At 37.4% G+C, this 22714-nt stretch overlaps 1 protein-coding gene across 1 annotated transcript in view; it reads left to right on the forward strand.

Moving 5' to 3' along the window:
- The window catches only part of DNTT (DNA nucleotidylexotransferase), a 96772-nt gene that overhangs the window by 67382 nt on the left and 6676 nt on the right, over positions 1 to 22714 (forward strand). The window contains exons 9-10 of the mRNA XM_026061937.1: positions 2382 to 2645; positions 4107 to 4190. Of these exons, the coding sequence (XP_025917722.1) occupies positions 2382 to 2645; positions 4107 to 4190 (348 nt within the window). The remainder of the gene's footprint in view (positions 1 to 2381; positions 2646 to 4106; positions 4191 to 22714) is intronic.

Below are 22714 nucleotides of genomic sequence, written 5' to 3' on the forward strand. Positions count from 1 at the left end.
TGACCCATAAAACAGCCTATGACTGACGTCCAGTAAAATAATAGGATGGTTAATTTGGAACTATCATCAACAAAAAACTGGAAGCCARAAACGTAATACTACTTATCAGTGTCACTTCATGGAAATCATAACTTGTTAAATGTTCCTGTTACACTTTTTTGTCAGAATTATACCTCAGACTGATAAAAGTAATTTTATTTGCTGTAAAGTATTCTCTAAAGTACAGTATATGATACATTACCACATAAAATTAGCACACTTGCACTATATAAATTAAATAATCACAATAACATATTTCAAAATTTRGTGCTTAATGGGGAGACAACCTTCCAAAAATCAGCTAATTGCCCCCTGTATTCAGAAGAGGTCTGACTTGGAGACCATCATAGCTAACCATCAACAACATCAAAGAAAACCACTTCTATGTATTTTCACTTCAATATAGCAAATTAAAAAAAAMCAAAACTAATATGATCCTTTATCATATATTAAGGGATATAAAAGTCAGGAAGCATTCTTGACCATACATTTTATGATGAGACTAGTATAMGAATTGCTAATCTAGTGGAAGGAGGATGTGTAAATATTTGAGGAACTTCAAAGGAGAGACTTTGGAGCACTTCAGAATTGATCCAAGGACCTAAAACAATCCTTACAATGGAAATTTTAAGAAACTCAGTCTATTCATCTCATCACAGAGAAATTTGAGAGGTGGGTTTGATCAATGTGTAGGTTTAAAGAAATGTAAAAGAAGATATGAAAAGACATCTGACAGCTGCAGGCTTGTCGGTCTTGAAGATTAAGACAAAACTAACAAGCTCTTCTAGCTGGAGGATGAAGTTAGTAAGTTCCGCTTAGTAATAAGATGTAGTTTTCCTTCTAATAATAATAATAAAATGCTTGATAGCCTGTGAAGGAGGTGGTTAATACATAGTTGTTGCTAGTCTTTATGATAAAGTTAAATTTATTTTGCAAAGCCAAATCTTGGAGATCTCTACTTTCTGTTTAATCAGGAGCTCAGAGGAGGCAGTCACTGTGGTCTCCTATATTTTATGAATTTATAAAAGCTAAAGTAAGGTTGAGAGTACCAGGACTTAGCACCTGAGTATTTTCATCTTGTGGAACCGCTCTCAAAATAYGCAGTCTTTTTGCCAGCTGAGCCCTCCTGCTAGAGATGGCTTCAGTGATACTGAGCATCCTTATATTACTATATATCAAGTTCTATTTCTATTCTGAAGACCCAAGGATGACTGAAGGAAGCAGTGTGATAGACAGTATCTGCTTTATTTCTTTGTTTATTGTGTATGCAATGTTTTGTTCTTTAAAAGGGTTGTGCTGGGCAGCAGACACAAGGAGGCTGCTCCTTGTCTTGTCCCTTGTCGTTGCTGTGCTTTGAGTGGGCAGAAGTCTTCTGGCAGGTGGGGAGAAACTGTGCTTTACCTGAGGGCAACTGAACATGCTCAGGTGTAAGAAGCTTTGGGAGAAAAGGGCAAGTCTGAGATGCCCAGAAAGCCAGTAACCTTGGAAATTGCTTAGAAGTGCAAAGTACAGGCATACAGACAGGCCTGAGGAATGACAGAAAGGTCATTTGCTAGGAACCTAGATGGGATAGTGCAGAGTTTATTGCAGGAACCCAGGAACCATGGAAAGGTTGCTGGATACAGAGCAAGGCTGGCGGAAGGCATTGCCCCTTTCCACCCAGACCTCCCTACACTGCTGTATTGGAAGGAATGAAATTACAAACCTCCACTAATTCTATTTTGTTTCACTGTGAATTTTCTTTATTATAAAAAGAAAATAAAATTTATTTTAAAAATGTTAATAAAATCTGGCTCTTGCRGTTCAACAGCTTTTTGGTATGCTCACTTCAAACAGACAGTGTGGGCAAGGCCATTGCAACGCTCTGGTGAGTCCAGGCCTTGTCACAAGGAAATCTCACGCAATGGACACTGTCTGAATGCTCTACTTGGAAGCTGTCAGCAAGACTATGCTCTGGACTAATCTATTTTTCTAGATGTCTGCCACGTGGGAAAGAATCAGTCCCTACTCAGAAATTTCTGTTGACTGTTGACATCCACAACAAAAGGCTTAAAGGGAAAGATGGGGGAGAAGARCTGCAAATATCGTCCTCTGAGTACAGAGCAAGGCATTGCCACTCTCAGATGACTACCACTGCAGATTTCCCTCTCAGGATCTGCTGATATTTTTCCAAAGGCTGCAGCTGTTTCATGTCTGAACTGAGCCCAGATTTAGCCCTGCTGTGCAGTTCTGTGTTTACTGAAACTGTACTTTACATAAATTTTTAAGACAACTGTCTAGAAACTCTGAAATTACAATAAAACCAGTCCAGTCACTCAATGTGAGCAATGTTTTCTCTTTAGGGCTTACTCCTATATTGTGATATCATTGAATCAACATTTGTAAAAGACCAGCTACCAAGCAGAAAAGTTGATGCCATGGATAATTTTCAGAAATGTTTTGCCATTTTAAAGTTGTATCAGCCAAGAGTAGACAACAGGAGTTACAACGCATCAAAAGAATTTGATATGGCAGAAGTCAAAGACTGGAAGGCAATTCGTGTGGATCTGGTCATATGCCCCTTTGAGCAATATGCATATGCTCTGCTAGGCTGGACAGGCTCCAGGGTAAGTAACCACAAGAGCCTATTTTTCCTTAGCACTGCTAGCCTATTTCCGCTCTTGCAGGACTGTTCATGGAACTTTTAAAAATGTTCCTTCTCTCCACATATCACATTTTGTACTGTCATCACCCCGAGATCAGAGCTTAGACTTGCTGAACTCATCAGTGACATTTCTGTATTGTGTCTAAAAGAGTTTGTTTTCCTTGAAGCTTTGCATGTAGCTACATARAGTTATAAGCTAGATTTTCAGTCTGCCAAGTTGTTTTTTTACATCATCCCAGTGTTAACACGCAACTTAAATGGTATTGAGTAGAGGGGTGTTTTGGAAGGGTGAAAGAATTATCACAATGATATTATGAGAATTAAACATTTCATGAAGAAATGTTATGAATTATAATTCAATTTGCTTCATAGGAAATTGAAAACAGAACTTGAAAATTTTCTTTTTGCATTAATGAAAATATTTTGTTTCAGTTTTATTTTACTTGAATATTGTGTTTATTCATTAGCTTTGAAGTAAAATAAAACATTTTGATTGGTAATCTAATAGGTAAAGAAAATGTTAAATGATAGCTACTCTGGTATTAGATATTATTGTTTGTGGGTAATTGCTATTTTTGTGGGTGTAATATAAAATTTTTGTGGGCATATTTCCAAAGTAAAAAGTTCTAGGTAAATGTAAACTCAGAACTCAAATGATTAATATTTTTCCAGATAATTATTTTTTAAACTATTCTACATGCTTGCCCTCTGATGTTAATTTTTTTTTAGGGAATGATTACATGGTGTAACAGAGTGATCCTTAAAATTATCTGAGCTCACTTTGAATGAGCTCTTTGATGTGCTAGAAGCAGTACAGGTGCATTAGTGCTCTATTCTACTTAGGTTAATTAGAAGCAGGATGTTTTAGACAAGGCAGAATGCTGCAATTGATGTGTTTTCCTGCTGTGCTGATGAGTTACTTCAGTCAATTTTCTGTTTTGAGATAATAAAATGTATTTATTTGGACCTTGGAATAAGTACTGCAGACTTTAGGGTCCTTTTTATCCTGGAAGTGTTTGGCTACTTAAAAGCTTGCCTCTCCTCTCAGCTCTGCAAGGGGATGCCCCACTTTGTGAGGCCTTTTGGTTAAGTGGGTAAGGACTTCATCTTTCTCTGCTTCGCTCAGCTGCTACCCTCTGAGATGATTCACCTGCAGACTGTGGGTGCCCATAACAGGCCTTACGTAAGTCAGGCTTACTTTCTCTTGTAAGAGCCAGCTGTTCTCAGGCTAGTTATAAATGACGGACTATTGCCTATCAAAACCTTGCCCTTTTGGATTATCCATATGTTCAGACTATAGTCTTTTAAAGAGCTAAGTTTTTCCATGTATTCATTTGTCATGTGATTTGGTGTTGGAATTCTTACATGAAGGATAACCATTTGGGCTTGTTGGACTTGCTCATATTTGTTACCCCTTTTACAGCAATTTGGACGTGATTTGCGGAGGTTTGCCAATCATGAGAAGAAGATGATATTGGATAATCATGCCTTATATGATAAGAGAAAGGTACTGTTTGTTCTTTTAAATAAAACTATCATGTTTTTATTTCTGTGTATACATTTTCAGTTTATTTTTGATATCCAGATATATAGTATATTTTGTCTTGAATATCTATTTGTTACATGGTAAAACAGTCCCATCTTCACAAAATCTAATTTCATTGACTAAGCCTGATTCAATCTGAATGAATAAGTCTGGAAATCTTCTTTGTCATTGCTGAGGAATTTTCTGAAGTAAGTGTGTGTTGGACAGTGGTGTTTGGAGAGAACTGGGAAACCATCACAAAAATCAGAACGCATCATCTACAGGCATTTGTAAGAAGTATTTTACTCTTCTGTTCTAGAATGAAATGTCCTTTCTGTTGCACAGGCACAATTTCAGGTGGGATTGTGCTGATATTTCAAAGAAAAAAGGGATCTTGACTGGTACTGACTCAACTAAAAGGCCTGAGGAAATTTCTTTTGGGTAAGATACTAAGTGGACATCAGGGATCATGCTGCTCTTAAAGCCTTGGATTAGGAAGTCGGTCTACATGAAATTCTGTTTAGCCAGGCTTACTAGTCATGGTCAAGCAGTAGTAATTCTGGTTTAAATGCTTTTGGCTGCAGGTACACTGATCTCTGCATTTATCTGGCTTAATGTCTATATTTATATTAGGCTGGTTTAATAAGAAGCAAAATCAATACTGAAAATGTTTATTGATGTCATTATAGAGAAAGGTAAAAGTACCAAGTCAAGATTTTACATTAATCTTTCCTATAGGCTCTTTATAGAATGGGGACTGCTTTTAGCATCTCTATTTACATGCAGCATTTTCTCATTGTTTGCGAGAATCAGCAGTGATCTAATCCCTCACGCTACTTCAGCTGTCTCCATATGCGCTTGTCAGGCTTAGATGCTATAGAAACCTCAGTCCACATAGAAACATGGGGAAATGATCGGACTAATGATTCATTTAGTCAAATGTCCTGTCTCCAGCAATTGTCAATACCAGATGCTTCCAAAAAAAAAAAAAAAAAGTTAAATCCCACAGTAGATAGACATGTAATTAAATGTCTAAGGGAGAAGCTTCTCCGTGTCCTCAGGTATGATATCACTGCCTTCCTTTCTTTCGAAAGGACGTCCGTATTTTGTATGTTTTCAATATAAATATAAATTCTGCCTCAACATAACATAGCAGAGCTTATTATCTGCAGGTTATTTTGTGCTCTGTTAAACAGTTCTTTGTGTGTAACAGATTTCTACATTAGTGAAAAACAAAGAAGTTAAGAAATCCAGAATTTTTTTTGTGTGCAAAAAAACTTGCATGTATACATCATGACATTTGCTTTTTTCACATGGAACCCTGATACATTCAATGATGCAAAAGGGGCACYGTTCATTCACGAGCAGCATCAATCAGTATTTCTTTTCTTTATTGTGCTTAGACTCTATATCTCGCCTACCATTCAAATACTTCTGGGAAAGGAAGTGTGAGTTTCCATGTGGCTTTCCACTGGYGCTAAACTGGATGTTTCACAGCTAAATGATGAGTTTATCTTCACAGTACCCTCTGGGAAGAAATGAGCTCTTTTCATTCCAAATCTTCAAATAAAGAATTGAGGTAGAAAAAGATTTAAGGGCCAAAGCATCCGTTGATTTGGAGGTCCCCCCCTGTTTTGCACTGACTTGCTTGAATTTTTTCCTACTGGATATCTGTCTCAGGACTCTAAGGAATATGTAGAATTTTATATATGTGTGGCATGTTTCCCAAAGCCATCAGCTGTAGCTGTAACTGAATCATCCAGAGCTGAGCAGAACTGAATCTCCATGTCTGAGTCTCAGGTTGCATTGTCTCACTGCACTGTCCAACAGTAAAAAAAACAGACCTAACGGCTGGCAGTGGGAAGTCAGATTTACAAAGTTTTCCTTAATATCATGCAGGAACGCTCTGGCAAGGGCAAGGAAAAACATCCAAGCCTTTAGAGCAAATTCAGAGCAAATTATGAGAGAGCTTTCTCTCCCATAAAGTCCTTAAACTGGGACTTCCATATGTCAAATGAACTACATGAATGGATCAAATGTCCATTTTAGATGGACTCTTTCTGTTTGCTTTGCTTCCTCCCCCTGGAAATAACAGAAATAATAGCTAAGTCTCTGTTTTCTTATTCTCCCAGACATGGTCATTTTTTTTCCTGCTCCAAAACACAGACATACTACAGATTTCCAAAGAAGTCATCAAAATCTTTTGACATAGCAGAATACTGTTTTTGTCCTTGTTGCTTTCCTCAGAAATTCTCAGAACTTATCTTAGCTTACATTTTCCACAAAGAGAAAAAAATCCTGCCTGAGGTAGATACCCAATATGCAGAATTTCAGACCAGGCAGCACTGAAGTCTTAATCTGCTAAAAACAGTGTCTTCTATCAAGAAGTGTCATTCTAAAAAAAAGGCAGGGAGACCATCTCCATTGTCAGTATTCTTCTACTATTATGGTCTAATGTGTTAAATTCAAAGGAAGTTTTTCTTATTTTTAACCTTGCAATTTCACATGAAGCTACTCATAAAGGGCATTTTGAACAAAAAGCCTTCCACACTGCCACCCAGTGTGTAATAGTCTGGAGTGTGCATGCTACAGCCGTGGTGTCTGTAATTGTGACAACTGAGATGATAACCCATGGTGGAGGAGGAGAAATTTGCAGTAAATTATGTGGCCTGGATGCATGGTTGCCAAGACTGATTCATTTTTTTAAGGTCATCAGGTTAGCAAGTCAAAGGTAAGCTTCAAATCGATGATGAAAAAATAATTAATAACTTGAGTGCTCTTTCAGGGAGCACATGCTCAAATCAAGAAATAGTCTTTTTTATTTAGTTATGAAGACTAGAGAATATTTCCTTCTGTAGTTCTAGTGCTTTTATTTCAAAAACATTTGACTGGGATAAGCACTCAAAAGTGTGGATGTTTTATTTGTACCTTTTTTATCTAATTTAGGCCAGAACATGAACGTATGTGTTTCATATAGACACTTTTTCCTGTGATAAGAGATCTTTCCCTGATGGGAAAAGCCGAAAGTAATCAGAAAGTTGTGCAGGCTGCTCAAGATCCCGCAACACAGCCCTAAATTAAGGTTAATTAGAGACCACAGGTGAAAATTGAATCACATCATCTTTTGCATGTTACACTCCTGTTCGCAGAAGAGAGGTTATCTGATGGCACTGGTTCTGTCCAGACAGACTGACTTTCATACACGACTCTGTAACAGTCAATGGAATACAGCTGAAGAACTGGGCCAGATCCTTTCTGCTTCTTTCTTCTTATTTTTATTACATTAATAATTACGTTATTACAGAGCGTGTGTGCATGTAATGCAAAAGGGATAGAAAGGTCAGGGAGAGTCAGGTTAATTAATTTATTTATTTTAACACTTGCCCGTGATCATTTAAAATTCTGCAAGCTGGTATAAGAAGTTAATAAACCATTCTAAAGCAAATATACTTTTTTTTTTTTTTGATAGAATGTAACAGTGCCTAGAAGAGAGTGAGAGTGAGATTTTCTAGTTCATTTTTGTTATAAAAGACAACAGTTTCCTGGTTTACTCTACATTCTAATATAACTTTGTATATTTTATTCTTCTTCTATATTAATATTTATCAGCCCTTTGGCACTGGAGCTTCCACTGTGGCCCACTGCCTGAAAAGTGATGCGTGTCAGAGCATCCCAGACTCCAATATTGAAGGGATTGCATCAGGAGAGAACCCTGGATACTTCAACATATTTCCAAAGGGACTCTGACAGGAATAGGGAACATTAACACAGCAGTTAGGAATCAATTACATAGCTTTGCAGAGAGGAAAAAAAGGAACAGATATTTCCTCCAGGGACTCGTTACAAAGTTATGCTGTGAAATTATTCCTCAGTCTTGAATTTTTTTTTTTCCTTGTGTGCATCACTTTCATATATCTATAGCTTTTGGAAGATAGTACAACTATTGAACTAATAAGATTTTTTTTCAATTCTGTTATCAAAAAGACATTTCATAAATCTACATTTGGTATGAAAATTGCCACAATGGAAATTGAAAATTTACCACCAATTAACTGGCAGCTCTCCTTTTCATAAAAAGATTATTGGCAGTTCAAATCTGAGTCTCTGTAGAGCTGCATCCTAAAGTTATGGAAATCAGCATATTTCAGTTGACTTGTATGTACCAACTAGAAGTATAAAACTGCTGTGATATACATCACCTGGAGTTTAAACCTTACGATGATTCCCACACTTGGAGAAGGAAGGAGTTCATTGATCAGCCATCAGGAAGAAAAAGAAATTGTATGTTCCCAGTGTCTTACAATAGTATTATTGCTGTTGCATTGGTGACAAATGGCATGATATATTTATGAACCTTGAACCTATAAAATTCTCAATGTAAATTTTTCCTGTTTTATGAATGAATCCTATACTACCTAAAATAGGTCAATTTTTTTATTTTTCTGTGTAAATCATAGATCAGGTTAGCTGAACAATAGGGTCTTAGCAAAATTCAGATGTTTAGGATGAAAACCACGGCATCTTTAGTTGCTATGATATCCCTCCATGTCATTCATATCTAAACCCACTAAAAAGAATTTTTGGTTACTACATGCATTGTGTCTAGACTTAATCAGAACCTTATAAGAGTATGCACTGATCTCCGTTATGCATTTATGTAATGTGGTCATCATTTCAGTGTCTGAACTGTAGTTTTCAATGTGTGTGTGTATGTATGTATAGTTTGCCACAAACTGAGATTTGGAGGGCATTTTCTTTGCAATGAACAAAAAAAAATTTTTGATATACTAGGCCAGTCATTAGTGAGTTCTGACAGCATCCTGACAGTTTTTTAGCTGGGTGAAATGGAGAGAGAACCTATTGGATTTAATTTAGGAAGATATAGCTCTAAGTCCCGTTTTCCTTTATTTCTAAACACTTGTCTCTAAGCTGAATAACTGTCATCTGCTCTTGCATCAGAGGGTAATAAATGTATGGTTTAATTTCGCTTTAATATTTGCTTATTTTTCAAAGTGATTTTTAGACTGGCTGGTGAATCCCAGGCTTTCTATCCTGAAAGGAGCAGCTGTTCATGAAGTGCAGGTGCTTCTCTACTTTTACAGTATCAGCAAGCTAGAATAAGAGTCAGGGACTGTAAAATTTGTGGGTTGCTTCTTCATGGTGGTGTTGGCTAGAGCATCCTTGCCACACAGCATGGCACCAAGAACAGTATCTGCAGCTGGCTTTGTAAAATTGGATTTTTGCACTCTTCATCAAAATACTGGGATTGTGCAGGATTCTTAAATGTGGCATTGGAATTACTGGTCTTCCATAAGATGGCTCTGAGACTGAAGTATGTGCTTTTTTTGAATAAAGAATAATTATTAAGGAAAAAAGTCATTCTTCAGAATATGAAATGCTACTGCCATGTCTGCTTACAAACTTAGCATCATCTTTAACTTTGAAGTTTGCTCCACCATATACATAACATGTTGCATTAAATGCCTGTCCCTTCTACACTATCTTGACTTTATCTCTGTGATTAGTCTCACCCAACCCCCCTTTTCTTCTTAATTTGACTCTTTGTCATTCAGTTTTGCAGACTCCAAATGTGCCCTGTGTTGCCACCTACTTTTTCATATGTGCTATCAATACCACTGCAAATTCCACAGCATGACTGTAGAGTTGTCAACACCTTAGAGGTGTAAAAGGTCAGGTCATAAAGCTGTTTTCTTTGCCCCAAAGGATCTGTCTGGCCTTGTGAGTTAGCAAGAGAGCTGCTGTAGCTCTGGAAGACATAACTTGGCAAAATTAAAATTAAACAGTTCTAAATATAGCTGAGTCAGATTCCAGACTGTAAGTATTAAATTGAAATTCAAGCCCCCCAAAAGATTTCCTCATCAAGAAAAGATTTTTTTTTTTAAGCTGATTTTGTTTTAACTTCTGGTACTCCAAAAAAACCTGACACATTTTCTTTTTTTATTTTTTGATAATATGCCTGTCATTGGTATCTGATGTGTTTATGTTGATGACTGTGAAGACAGTTGTCCTACAAGCTTCCATTCCTGTGTGAGAAAAAGCTTATATGAACACGTTGAAAATAGTGTYGGGTTTTATCAGTTTGAGTCTTCAGGGCTGTGCACTGTCCAAGCTCTGAACTTGGAAATGTCATAAAAATGCACAGCCAAACCACTCTGAAATTTATGTGTAAAACTTTGCACATACTGCTGGTATTTTTGGCTCAAGAGAGAAAACATTCAAGAATAGCTCTTAATATGTGGGGAAGGCATTCATATGCAGACTGGAAATAATGTCTGGATATGATCTACCTTATTTGTGCCTTTTCTTACTCTGCAGTAAACCCACTCTTGGCCAGTACATATGCCTTTTCTCAGATCAGTCTGTAACAGTACGCTGTGTCAGGCTGGTAGACTGCCATGATTATAGTTAGTCAAAAGATCACGTATCTGTTTCAGACATGTGACATTGGAGGGCATATTCGAACAATTTTCAGGTTTTCGTGTTCCCTGTAGGTTTTCTGATCCACCTTTTAAGCCTGAGTTGGCTCTCAAAAAAAGCATGAGAGGAAAAAGCATTTTGACAGATGGTGACAACTGTGTGCACTAAAGAGAGCATAAATTGTTGTAATATGGCCTGAGGCGGTAGGATGGTCCAGAGGTTTGAGTGTTAGCCTACAGCTTGGGTCCCAGATATAGCCAAATTTCCTCTCTAGTTTTAACAGAACCACTTAACCTTCCCTGATCTCACTTCTCAACAGAAAATCTAATTCCCACAATGCAGATGTTCAGTAAGGATAAGTCATTAACCACTGTGGCAAAAACTAGTTCAGTCTAATGAAGGTTTTTGATCATTCAGCGTTTTGCCTTTCCCTCTAAGTAAAAAGAGCAATTGTTTAACGAAGAATTTTGATCATTCAAAATTTGCTTTTTCTTTCCTGATCATAGAGAAAGTCAAAATGTTGACATTTTCTGTAAAGTGAAATGCTTTTTGAATATCAGCTTTGGAAACAATCCACACATCAGACTGTTCCAAACCCCTGAAGATCAGACAGCTCTTGGGGCTGCAAGCTCTAAGGCGGTCAGCTTGGCTGGCTGCTCCAGGATCATGGAGCCAATAAGCTTAGGGGAGCAAGGCTCTGATATAATTAAAATGACTTATTTGAACTCAGGATCCCAGTAGCCTGTCAGGCAGGTTGTTGAGAAGATGGGCAAGCCAGCAGGAGCCCAAATAGACTTGCATTTTTAAAAGCGCCTGGTAAGTTTGATTCTACTGGAATCCTTTTTCTTTTCTCCTTCTTCTTCTTTTTTTTTTTTTTTTGCCTTTTTGCAGGGCAATGTTTTGATAATTGAATCATTTTTAAGGAACACTCAAGTTTGAGTAGGAAAATTCCAAAAAACCCACAAAATTGATGAGAGTTTTGCTGAACAGTTCTGTTCATGAAGCACTGGGACATTGTTTGTGGGACTATACACATCTTAAGTAGAAAGATTGTTCCCTAGAATTGTCTTCTCTCTAGAAATCCTAAGAAGTTGCAATCCAATTGTTCCTCAGCCAGCAGAAACCGTATTTTCTGATTTTGTATAGCAATGAGCATGAGGAACAAATAATGCCCCAAACTTCATGAGTACAGAAGATGCTTTTGAAAGATCTCCTATGCTGTGCAAACCCCCAAACTCTACCACTTTCACCCTTGATAAACTTGATTTTTATGAAATGCAGGATTTCTCAACTATTTTAACTACTACTTCATAGTTAACCTCCCTTGCCTAAACTGGTTGAAAAYTAGTATCATTACCAAAGGCTTCAGAATCCATTATCAGAAAGTAAGCTGCTTTTTGGCTGTTCTAGATTTTACTGGAAACTATTGCTTGTAGCTACAGAAGAGAAGGATGTTTAAGACTTCTCCTCTGTACTTTGCACATTCACCCAGTGGCACCTGTGGTGGGATTCTTTATTGCTCTTTCCTTTTATTCAAGGTGTATTTAGTGTTCTGGACACCACTTGCTGTTCAGCAGTTTCTCAGAGCCAAAAAGCCTGGCAGAAGTCTGCTGCATTCAGTTTCTGAGATGTCTTATGAAATGGAAAAGGGTTACAAGTCTCTGCATAAAATAGTTTCGCCTGGTGGTGCCAGAAGTTCTTAACGATATATTTCCTCAAATCATTATCTTTTGAGAACACCAGGGACCATGTGGAAGTCGGGATGAATGAGAGGTGGGGTAAGAGGAAGGATGGGATAGAAGAAATAAGATGCTGCAGGTACTTCTCTATCCCTGTTTTGTGGAGGAAGAATTTTAGGGATGAAGTGTGGAACAACTCCCCAGATGGATGATGGCCTTGTAGAAAGTATCTCTTTCCTTCAGCTTGATAACCACTATGCAGCTGAGATCCTCCGGCTGATTATAGGAGTTGAGGATTGGGTTTATCTTGTAGTATTTAGACTTTCATCTTGTATAAATCCATATATTTTCCCAATGATGTTTCAAAAAATCACTTTTTACTGCAATTATTACTTTTGGCAGTTCAAGACAGTGAAATAAAATGATGTAAATAATTAGTATTGCTTTTCTGTAAAAGAGCAGCTGGCGTTCCTAGTGTATAATAAATTGATTAAATTATTAGCATATGAATGTTCTTATACCAGCGTTGTAGGTTGTTGGGCTTTTGTAAGGATAAGGTTACAAGCTCAGAGTTATTTTGAAAAGTCATTGGAGTAGAAAGCAGTTATTAGTCCTATGTCCTATGAAAATTTAAGATGTGAAATAGCTGCTGTAATGTTTTCTATTGTTAAAGAAATATTGGAAAAAATGTGACACTCTGTGCAGAAGATTGTATATGATTGATGACAGTTTTGCATTTAAAAACCTTTGTGTGAATTTGAATGGCATTAAATGCTTTTTTGTTGCTCAATAGCTAGAGAGGTGGTTTACATAACTAGTCTGAATAGCAAATTCAAAAGATGCCCTGAAAACTTCTTAATGGGAACCAGCTTTGCAAAATATTAATTGCCCTACAGTTGCAATGAAAACAGTAAAACCCTACCCTGACAACCATTTTTAAGAGAATACTTACTTTTCTTCAGGAAACTGGTATAAATATGAAAGGCAAATGTTTTGCTGGGATTTCTTAGTACCACACTGTGAAGATGACATGCATGCAATAATCACCATCAGGATTGCACAGATCACTTGCCTTCAGAAAGGATTCCTGCTTAAGAAAATTCTTTAGCTCTTGAAGCAGGGCTTGCCCTGTCTTTCTTTGCATATATCTGTAAAGCCAAATGAAGGTGTGATTGCAGCCTAGGTAAACATTTCCATGTTGACTTTAAGCTAACTAGCTCAAATAAAATGAGAATTTAGCATAGACTAAAAACTGGAGAATATATCAAGGTCCCCAGACGACTTTTACTGGCACTGAATTTGTTACTACTGTTTTTGCTGGCTTTCTGTACTGCCCAGCTAATCTTACTCTTTGTGATAGAATAAAACTAGTTTAGGAAGAGTGTTTTCATCCTAAGATCTCAATTTGAATTTGTTGTGTAAATGCATCCTTTATCCTAATCTGCTTGTAGGGGTTTAAAGGTTACAGTAGCCACAAATATGCAACCAGTATAATCCATCTACACAAAAGGTGTCCAAAGCAAGACAAAAGATAACATAGCTCTACTAGAATAAATTCTAAAAGAATGTAAAGAACACAAGTAACCAATGTTTTGCCAGAAAGCATTTAAAGAAACAGATTATTTCCTTATTCCTTCAAGTAATCTCTCTGTAATGAGACCTGCAAGAGAGAGAGGCTGGAAGAGCTATGATGTGATAAATTCTCTGTCCTTTTCTCCTTTTTTTTTTTTTTTCCAAAACAGTCCTTGTGTGCTGGTGCCTGGAGGCATCTTGTGCAACTGAGCACTGCACAGATGTGGTCTCAAGTTCTACTGCCACGCATCGCCCTGGTCTGCAGGGCTGGGGAGGGCTTGTCTCTTGCAGAGCGAGTTAACAAAAGCAGAACTTGGGTACAGCTACAAAGCAAGAACTATGTGCTGCTTTCCTTATCATTAAGTTAGTGTGTAGAATCAGAAGCTACTGCAAAAATAGAGAAGTTATGCTCCAGTACTCAAACAGCTCAAACAGTGGAAAATTTAATATAAATGCAGTCAGTGTTTTTCTGCAACATTCTCTGGTGCCTTACGTCTCAAGCTTTTTTAAAAAAAAAAAACCCAAACTTGAAAACTAAGTGCTTGAAAAGACCTGGTAAACCATTGAGGAAATCAGCCTGTTATTTCAGTTCTTCATATATGGCTCTTGTGAGTCATCTTTCTCATTCAGAAGTTCCAGTAAATCACTGTTATTGTTTTAAGAAATTAACACAGAGAAATACTTTCAATAGCGGCACATGTTGAAATTCAATCTCTGTAAGAGAAGAGCCCATACCTATCGATCTAAAATTGATGCAGGTTCCTAGTAACAAACAAGTATGGTTGAAGAGCAAAGGTACTTTTGGCTAGGCCAAGTGAAGTAGTGCATTGGCCCACATTATTGACTACAGGCACTGTTCTGCTTTTGCAAAGAGATTCAGGTCAAAAGCAGCATTGACGAGTGGGTTTCAGAATCTCATTTTCTGCAGGCAGCCAATGTGACAGAAATTTCTTAAAAGCACTTCCAGTCAATTTTTAGAGGAAAGGAGACTTTAAACAAACCTGCACGGGGCTCTGGGCTACTACAGCTAAACTATTTGTTTCTTGTACTGGTTTGTTAAACTGAATCCCCATGCTGCAACCACYCTTTCAGGGAACAAATTTCAGAGACTGTAATATGTGAGGATAACAAGTTTTCAAAAGAAGTGGTTATCTGCTCTGTGACTCTAAATGATCCGAAGATTTTTTTCAGACACTGCAGAAGCAGCCTACCAGTCATTCAGCTGTTGTGCTTTTGACAATGCTATCAAATCAATGACCAATTTGATTCTAGCTGGCTTGTTAAACTTTCTGCAGGATAAAACAGGCAACATGGATAAATAGCAGTATTAGGCTAGAGAAATGTGATGCTACATAATAAAAATATTCTAAAGCTAGTGGAGAAATTCAGGCTGTCAATAGGAAACCAAACAGGAGATGCTATCATGTGGAGTTACAAAAACTGGTGAACAGAAAGGACCATGTACTGCTGAGCTCTGCATCAAAGATTCTCTTAGTCTGGGAAACCTTCAAAGAAAGAAGGAGCCAGAGGTAAAATCAGGAGTGGTCGGGTTGTAAGCAGCAAGTATCACAGGGGATTATCCCCTTTTATCTGATGAGGAGGGAGATAGGCACTCTCAAAGGCAGAATGCTTTTGTAAATGGAAGTAAATGATGATCATAGCAAACTGAAGAGCTGATAAAATACACTCTACATGTCACAACTTCTGATGAAATAAGCTTGAGACAAACCCACGAGGCATCCAGCGATGTGGATCGGTGTGAGAGTGTATAATGCACAAAATCAGAAGGAGATTCTTCAGTCCTAACCCCTTCTAAGGAAAAGTCAGAACACAGCTGTCCTCTTCGAATGACAGGCTGCGAGTCCTGACAACCAGGGATCTGCTTGTGGGGAGGCGAGTGCACTACAGCAGAGCAGAACAGACTGTGTGTAGACGCTGTCAACACAAAACCAAATCAAGTAGGCAGCTACAGTGACTAGGGAGTAAGAATGGAAAATCATGAGGAAAAAACCCTCACTTTTCAGAGTAAAAGGGAGCCAATCAGTTGTAGTCAAGTATAAGTCATATGACAAGAATGGGATGAAACAAAAGCAAAAGTACTGGCAGTGAAGGCCATGACCAAGACTCACTAACACAATTTTAGAAAAGTCTCTGATGTAGTGGAGTCAGAAGAAAGGAGTATGAGTAGCAAGGCATCAACAAAATGTGGTCAAGGACAACAAAATGTGGTACAGTCTGGTAACAGTCTAGACTAGATAAATTAAATAACTTTAGGGATTAATAAGCTCTAATGACAGTGACTGTGTTGGTGGGAAAAGTTATATCTGTAGGTTGGACTGGTTAGTACATTCACATGCAAAATTAAAAACAATAGTAAAAATAGTTAAAAGGAAAGCTACAGCTGCACAGGACTTGGGACAGTACAGGATAGAAGCAGCCCTGAGGAAGCCAGACAGGCTGCAGATGGCTGGATTGTCACCTGCACTTCCTCCTTCTTTGTAAACAGGTCCCTTAACAAAAAGCCAGTTTTGTTTTCCAAGCATTCTGTCTCTACCCAATATGTGACATCTCAAAAACGTACATCACTGGGGAGAAGAGCTGGCTATGACTATGCCTTCATTTTATTACATAAAGACATGTGGTATTCATATGTGTGTTTAGCTGTGTGTTCAATAGCTATAGTCTCAAAATTAGTTTTTTTGTGTCATCTGACAATGTTTATTCTGCAGTCTTTCACTGAAAGAAGATACCTGCAGAAATTTTCTTTGCAGAGTTAAGGAGACTTTTTTTTTTAAGATTCTTTAAAAACTGAATGTTATAGTCTTATTTTGGCAGATGCTGCTCTAAAATTATGAAGTTATAACAGTGAGACAGTCAGCCTTGAACGTCTTGATGAATTAAACATGCTGCAGCTGCAGAGTTTGCTTTAGATGGCTGCAATAATGACTGGATTAAAACTAAAGTAAACATAAAGATCCAAAGTTTATAATATTGATTTCCAATGTGATCAGAGCTGTTCAAATAATCATTACTACAACTAAGCACTGAGTCACTGCAAACAGATGCACATACTTTCATTTTCTTTCCAATTCTTTTATCTCTCAGCAAAGTGGCAATTGCATTTGGGATTTGAGGGATTTGTTCTTTTTGCACCTGGTCTGTTTTTAATAATTAAGAATTAAAATAATCTACTTTTTACCCTTGATAAATAAAAAATGATTATGCATTTTCTTCCAAAGTGTGCTTCTCCCCAGCGTTCTCTTAGCAGTTTAAATGTCTCACAAATCACATACAATAGGTCATTTTTACAAAGCCTGTATGTAATTCATGTATCTATTTATCTAAATTTAATCCCTTTGTAATAGCAAGTTGTACACCTAACACAAAGATAAATATACCTAATTGCTGTTTCCTTTGCATGGTGTGTTCAGTGAAGCCTGGACTGTTAGTGAAAAGAGAGAGCTCTCAAAATGTGTAAATATGTGCAGATCCAAAATATTTTGACTATTTYAGTTTCTAGGGCAGTACAGAGCAAATCATTTTCAAGTTTTTCATTTCACCTGTGCTCAGGAATGTTATTGAATGTGGGACAGGTAATGTAGCCTCAGATTTCCTGTTAAAAGTGAAGAGAAGAAACCAATTAAGAAGAAGCTGGGTAAAGAGGAAGCTGGAAAAGGTAGGACTGAAGGGCCAGAGGGAGAAATGGGATATGGAGTGGGAGTGAGAATGAAAGTTTGGGATGGATGCACAGATCTGATGAGGAAGTGTAGAGCTTAGGAGTGGCTGCACAAAGCGATGGGGAATGAGTCTCCTCCGCATATGGGGAGAAAGGGTATATGTGATTCGCAGTTGCAGTGCAGAGAAGAAGCTGGGTTCCTTCAACAGAGAGTGAGTCGAAAAGGGGCAGGTAAAAGAATGACTGGGCAGACATATGAGTGGAAGTTTGGTAGACTAAAAAAATTAATAAATTCATCAGGCTAATGCTCTAAGCTGGAAGCAAGGACTGGGTAAACTTTTGATTACCCCAAATAACTGAGCAAACTGAGTTTATCTCGGTTTACTCTGGATATGGCCTGGTAGAGCCCGAAGTTACATGAGAAATCTGAGGGGAGAGACCAAGGCTAGACTCAACAGATAAGCAGGGAAGAGATGGAGCTCTCTCCCAGGTTGGTCCCACATTAGTCTGCAGCCCAAGATTCCCATCAGTGCTGTCATGAAATAATTGTGAGCCCTGTGACACAGTGTATTTCCTGCCTAGTGAAAAAAGACTAAATATGTTACAAGAATTGAAGGAAGCAGGATTCCTTTCGAGAACAAGAACTCTGTGTCTCAATGCATATACATTAGAAAACTGAATTAAGGTTAAAATGCAAACAACCACATTTTGGGATGTCTTAAATTGCAGGTCTTTGGCTTTGCAATCTTCCTAATGTTCTTTCAAAATAGTTTGTTTATAATAACCCTATATAAATTACACTCAACACAGAATCACAGAATGGTTCAGGTTGGAAGGGACATCGGGAGATCATCAACTGTGCTTAGTAAAATCTGGGGTGCTGTGCATTTTTCTTGTTTCAGTCATTCATATGAAGCTTTATAAAGACAAATATAATGAGCCAGCTAAACAGTATTTGACAAAGTAAAGCTACTGTAAATATCATAGTCTTCAAGCAAAACAGAAATACAGCGAACCTGGAAAAGCAAGTAGTCCATGTTAATCATTTCAATGGCTTTGTGACAGGATACAGATTGTCAGAGGACTATAGGGGGCAAAAAATACAGTATTCCTATTATTTGCAAGGAAGCTCTGTTCTTTGTGTACACCAATTTGTTATTTAATATGTTAAAACTTAGCCTGGCTGTCAGATCGGAAGTTCCAAGTTCCTCTTGCCTTTGTGTGCCCAAAACTGAAAATATGTTCTCCTATTCTGAATGGTAATATATTATTGTCTTTATTTATTGTGGAATATTTTTAATTGTTAAAATCATAATGGGAGATGGATACATAGCTATTTAGTGTCTTGCAACAAAGCAACAATGCATCTGTCATTTTAAACAGAGAATAGTTCTATTTTGTGTTTACAAATTAATTTTAGCAAAAGAAAAAAGTGTTTCTTCAGTTAAGTTAAAAGTTAATATTAATGTTATTTAATATTTTATTTCTCAGAGTACCAAATTGTCAGCTCTTTAGCACTGGTCTTTCTGTTTCTCCTTCATCAAAGCTGCTTGCAATAAGTACTTTGATTGTATATAGGAAGGCGAAGTAGATTACTTTAAGCCTGAAGATGTTTTGTTAGGATAGCTGCCTAGGATATCCTAATATGAGCCTGATTAATCTATTTTACTCAGTGAATCGACTTGTGGTTGTTCAGAAATTTAATATGTCTAAATCTATAAGTTATTTCTAATCTACAGTTACAGAATAGTTACAGAGTGAAACATTCAACTATGGCATTTTTGATTAAAAGCACAGGACATGTCCAGTCATAAAATGAAATAAGAATTTATGATTCTGGCTTCTATTACACTCAAAATTTATTCATGCCCAGAATTATTAGAATAAATTCTACTGCACTATTTTGCATCAATATCATTACATGTGATTTTGCCTGGGGGTATTGAGTCAATGGGTAATGCTTGTAATACTGTTTTTCAATCATGGTTTGTTATAATGTCATTTTTTCCCTCTGATTTATTTGTCATCTTATTTGTAGCTGGATCAGGAACTGATTAAAGCAGGAATGGTAATGTGAATATTACTACAGAAAATACCAGTTAAACATGAAATTTACATTTGGAGCATAATAAAATGTCAGAGGCACTTCAGATTATTTGCTGCTGCAAGTCGTTATGATATCAGCAAAGAGAAAGAGCACAGCGTGTACACAGGGCTGTAGAATATTACTATTGAACYTGATGAAATACTTCACATTGCTAGCACAATTAGTACTTCAGGATTTATGGTCTATAATTATCATGAAATTGTTTGTTCTGTTGATAGTCTCATTCATAAACAGAGCACAAATATTTAGCAAAATGTCTAATTACAAGCAAAGCAAAAATCGCCAACACCCAGTCTCAAAACAAAACCTCTCCAAAAACCAACAAGAAGAGATTGGAAAAAGGAAGGAAGGAGAAACACCTGACGGTTGTTAGTTGTATTGCTTAGGGAAGTAATGGAAGATGCTCAGATATTACAGTAATCAACAAAATGCAAAAAATGTGTTGATCATAATGAAGATAAACATTATTCAGAGTAAAAGATATTAATATGTAATTATTGAATAATTCCTTAGGGCTTGATTCTGTCTCCTTTTCTCATCAAGCAGTACCTTATTCTGAGAATATTGTCTCACTGACTACTGATGGAATAAGATGTTGTCTCTCAGGCTGGCTAGTAGTATGAATATCGGACCAGTGAGAAGTTTGATTTTTTCCATGTTACTTTCTGACAAAGTTCATACCAGAAAACATGGTCACTGAATACAGTGATTTCAAACCCCTTATGCAATGACAGAATTGTACACATTTTTCTCTGGAAATCGCTTTACTTTTGTTTTTTTTCTTTTCTTGCTGTTGCCCTCTGTAACTGGAAAATCATTTAACTAGCTGTGAAAGTTACTGATTACAGTGATCCTTGTTACCATTCTGTCTACCTTAATGAGTCAGCTAATGATTTCAGAGAAGTAGCCACCATTTTATGGATTGCTGGTACACTGTATTCCCATACTTCCATTGTCAATTGAAGGAACTCAACCTCATATTGCTCAGTGTCTTGCAGGAATGTATGGATCTGCTGAAACTCTTTCTCTACAGTTGCTTTACCTAATTCTGGGGCTGTAACTGGAGCAAAACTGTAAAGGTATTTGCTAAACTGAAGCTCTGAGCAAATTTATGTTTTCCAGCAAAGAAGTACAACTTTTTCTCTTGTGCGGTTAACAGTAGTATATAGAAAAGGAAGAGAAAATAGCTGGCTATCTGAACACTGTTTGCAAAGTACCTTCATTTCAGGTAATATCTGTCAGTAAAGTGGGAGCGGAGCTGGTGGTGTAGCTGAATACAGGCTGCATAGCAGAGCACGATGGACTTGCATGGCAGAGGGACATGCTCATGCAGGGGCATCACCCTTTCATGCAAGTGCTTGAGCAGGCTCACAGCAATCTGCTGAAAGAAAATAGACTCATAGACACTGTGGGCAAACAGCCACATCTCCAAATTCTGCCACTGAAGTCAAGAATTTTTTGAGTGTTGATGGCAGGATTGGGCTCGTGTTAGTTATTTTTGTAAAAATTTGTATATAGTACCATAAGAATTTTTTTTGGCATATAAAATAAAATCACAGTTCCTGTCCTGGTTAGGGTGATACTCAGTGATTCAAATTATACATGGTAGGGTGTAGAAAACAGCATGGAGCTGGATATTCAGGGAAGGTTTGAGAGAAATATGCTCGAGAGAGGCTAGCTTTCACTTACTTACTTACTTACTTATGTATTATAGATCATACTAATCAAGTAATGTTGCTCACCTTTAAGCTAGGAAATTCAAATTCAGATGCAAGCACAAGGTAACAACCTGAACAAAATGTTTCTTTTCTTTGAAATCTGTTCCTTCTCATGCTGTAGAGAATTTTTATGTATTTTCTCATAGATTTCTTTAAACCGTGTGGATAATACCTTTCAGGGCTGCTGGCTGGCCCGGTTAGCAACGCGCAAGCTTCGTCTGCAAGCAACTACTGCTGCAATGAGCAGGGAGCGATCGCTTTTGATAATAGGGAAGGTGCAGTGCATAGGGAATCTCTTTTTTCTAGTAAACTATTTTTGAACAGAAAGTGATTGAAATACTGTAAATTTGCACCATCCTTCCTCGCTTTTCCCCCAGCAGCTATTTTTGCTGAGTCACTTGGCAGGTCACCATCTGCACTSTGCTCTCGCAAACCCGTTCTTGCAGAAATCCATTAAGATGAAACAAAAATCGGTTACCTTTTTTTTATTCAATCTGTTTCAGGACTTTATTAAGATTTGAAAAGGTTCAGCTAGATATCGTTTCTCCCCCATCTTCTCTTTCTATTAATTTCTGTTCTAGGCACCCTTTCATTCTTGCTTTTTGGCTGGTGGTTGGAGTAAATTTGTTATGTTGTCTTGATACGGTACCAAAAGCTACCCTGGACAGGCAGGTAGGATTAAAGTTGTCAGCAAGCTGGCAATGCTCTAGCAGTCTTCAGTGTTTGCATTCTCAACTTCAGTGGTTTTTGTTAGGACAATGATTTATTCCACATAAGGACTGTGCTTCAGTTCAAACAGCACCACTGCTTTTACACRAGAATTGTAGGTAGTGACACAATCATTTACAGCTATTTATATTTTTTCATAGGATTCAGATGTTATTTGAGCAAATAGCATCAGAGGAAAAGGGACTGTGAACAACTCCACAGCTTTGCACTTTCAATGTAATAAACCTATGTCAGTACGCTCTGTAAGCTGTAGGTCTCTGACGGTATGAGCGCACTGCTCCACTGAATGCACCGGCCTTTCATATCTAGAGATGTGGTTTCACATCTTGGAAGATACTGCAAGCAATGTGAGTAGCATCATCTCTGCATTAGTCCTAACTAGTTATTAAAAAAGTCTTTAACTGACTGCCCCTCACTGGGCACTTCACTGAAGTGACAGATGTGTAAGATGCATTGAAGATGCATTGTCGTGTCTTTAAGTGTGGTTTATTAAGCAAGYGTTGTTGTTACCAGCTTTCGTCTAGAATTGACTTTACCCACAAAACTGATTTTTAAAATGGACTGTGTCCAAGCACAACGGACAGTTA

Source organism: Apteryx rowi, unplaced genomic scaffold, assembly GCF_003343035.1.
Source record: "Apteryx rowi isolate R43461 unplaced genomic scaffold, aptRow1 scaffold_188, whole genome shotgun sequence".
Taxonomy (NCBI): domain Eukaryota; kingdom Metazoa; phylum Chordata; class Aves; order Apterygiformes; family Apterygidae; genus Apteryx; species Apteryx rowi.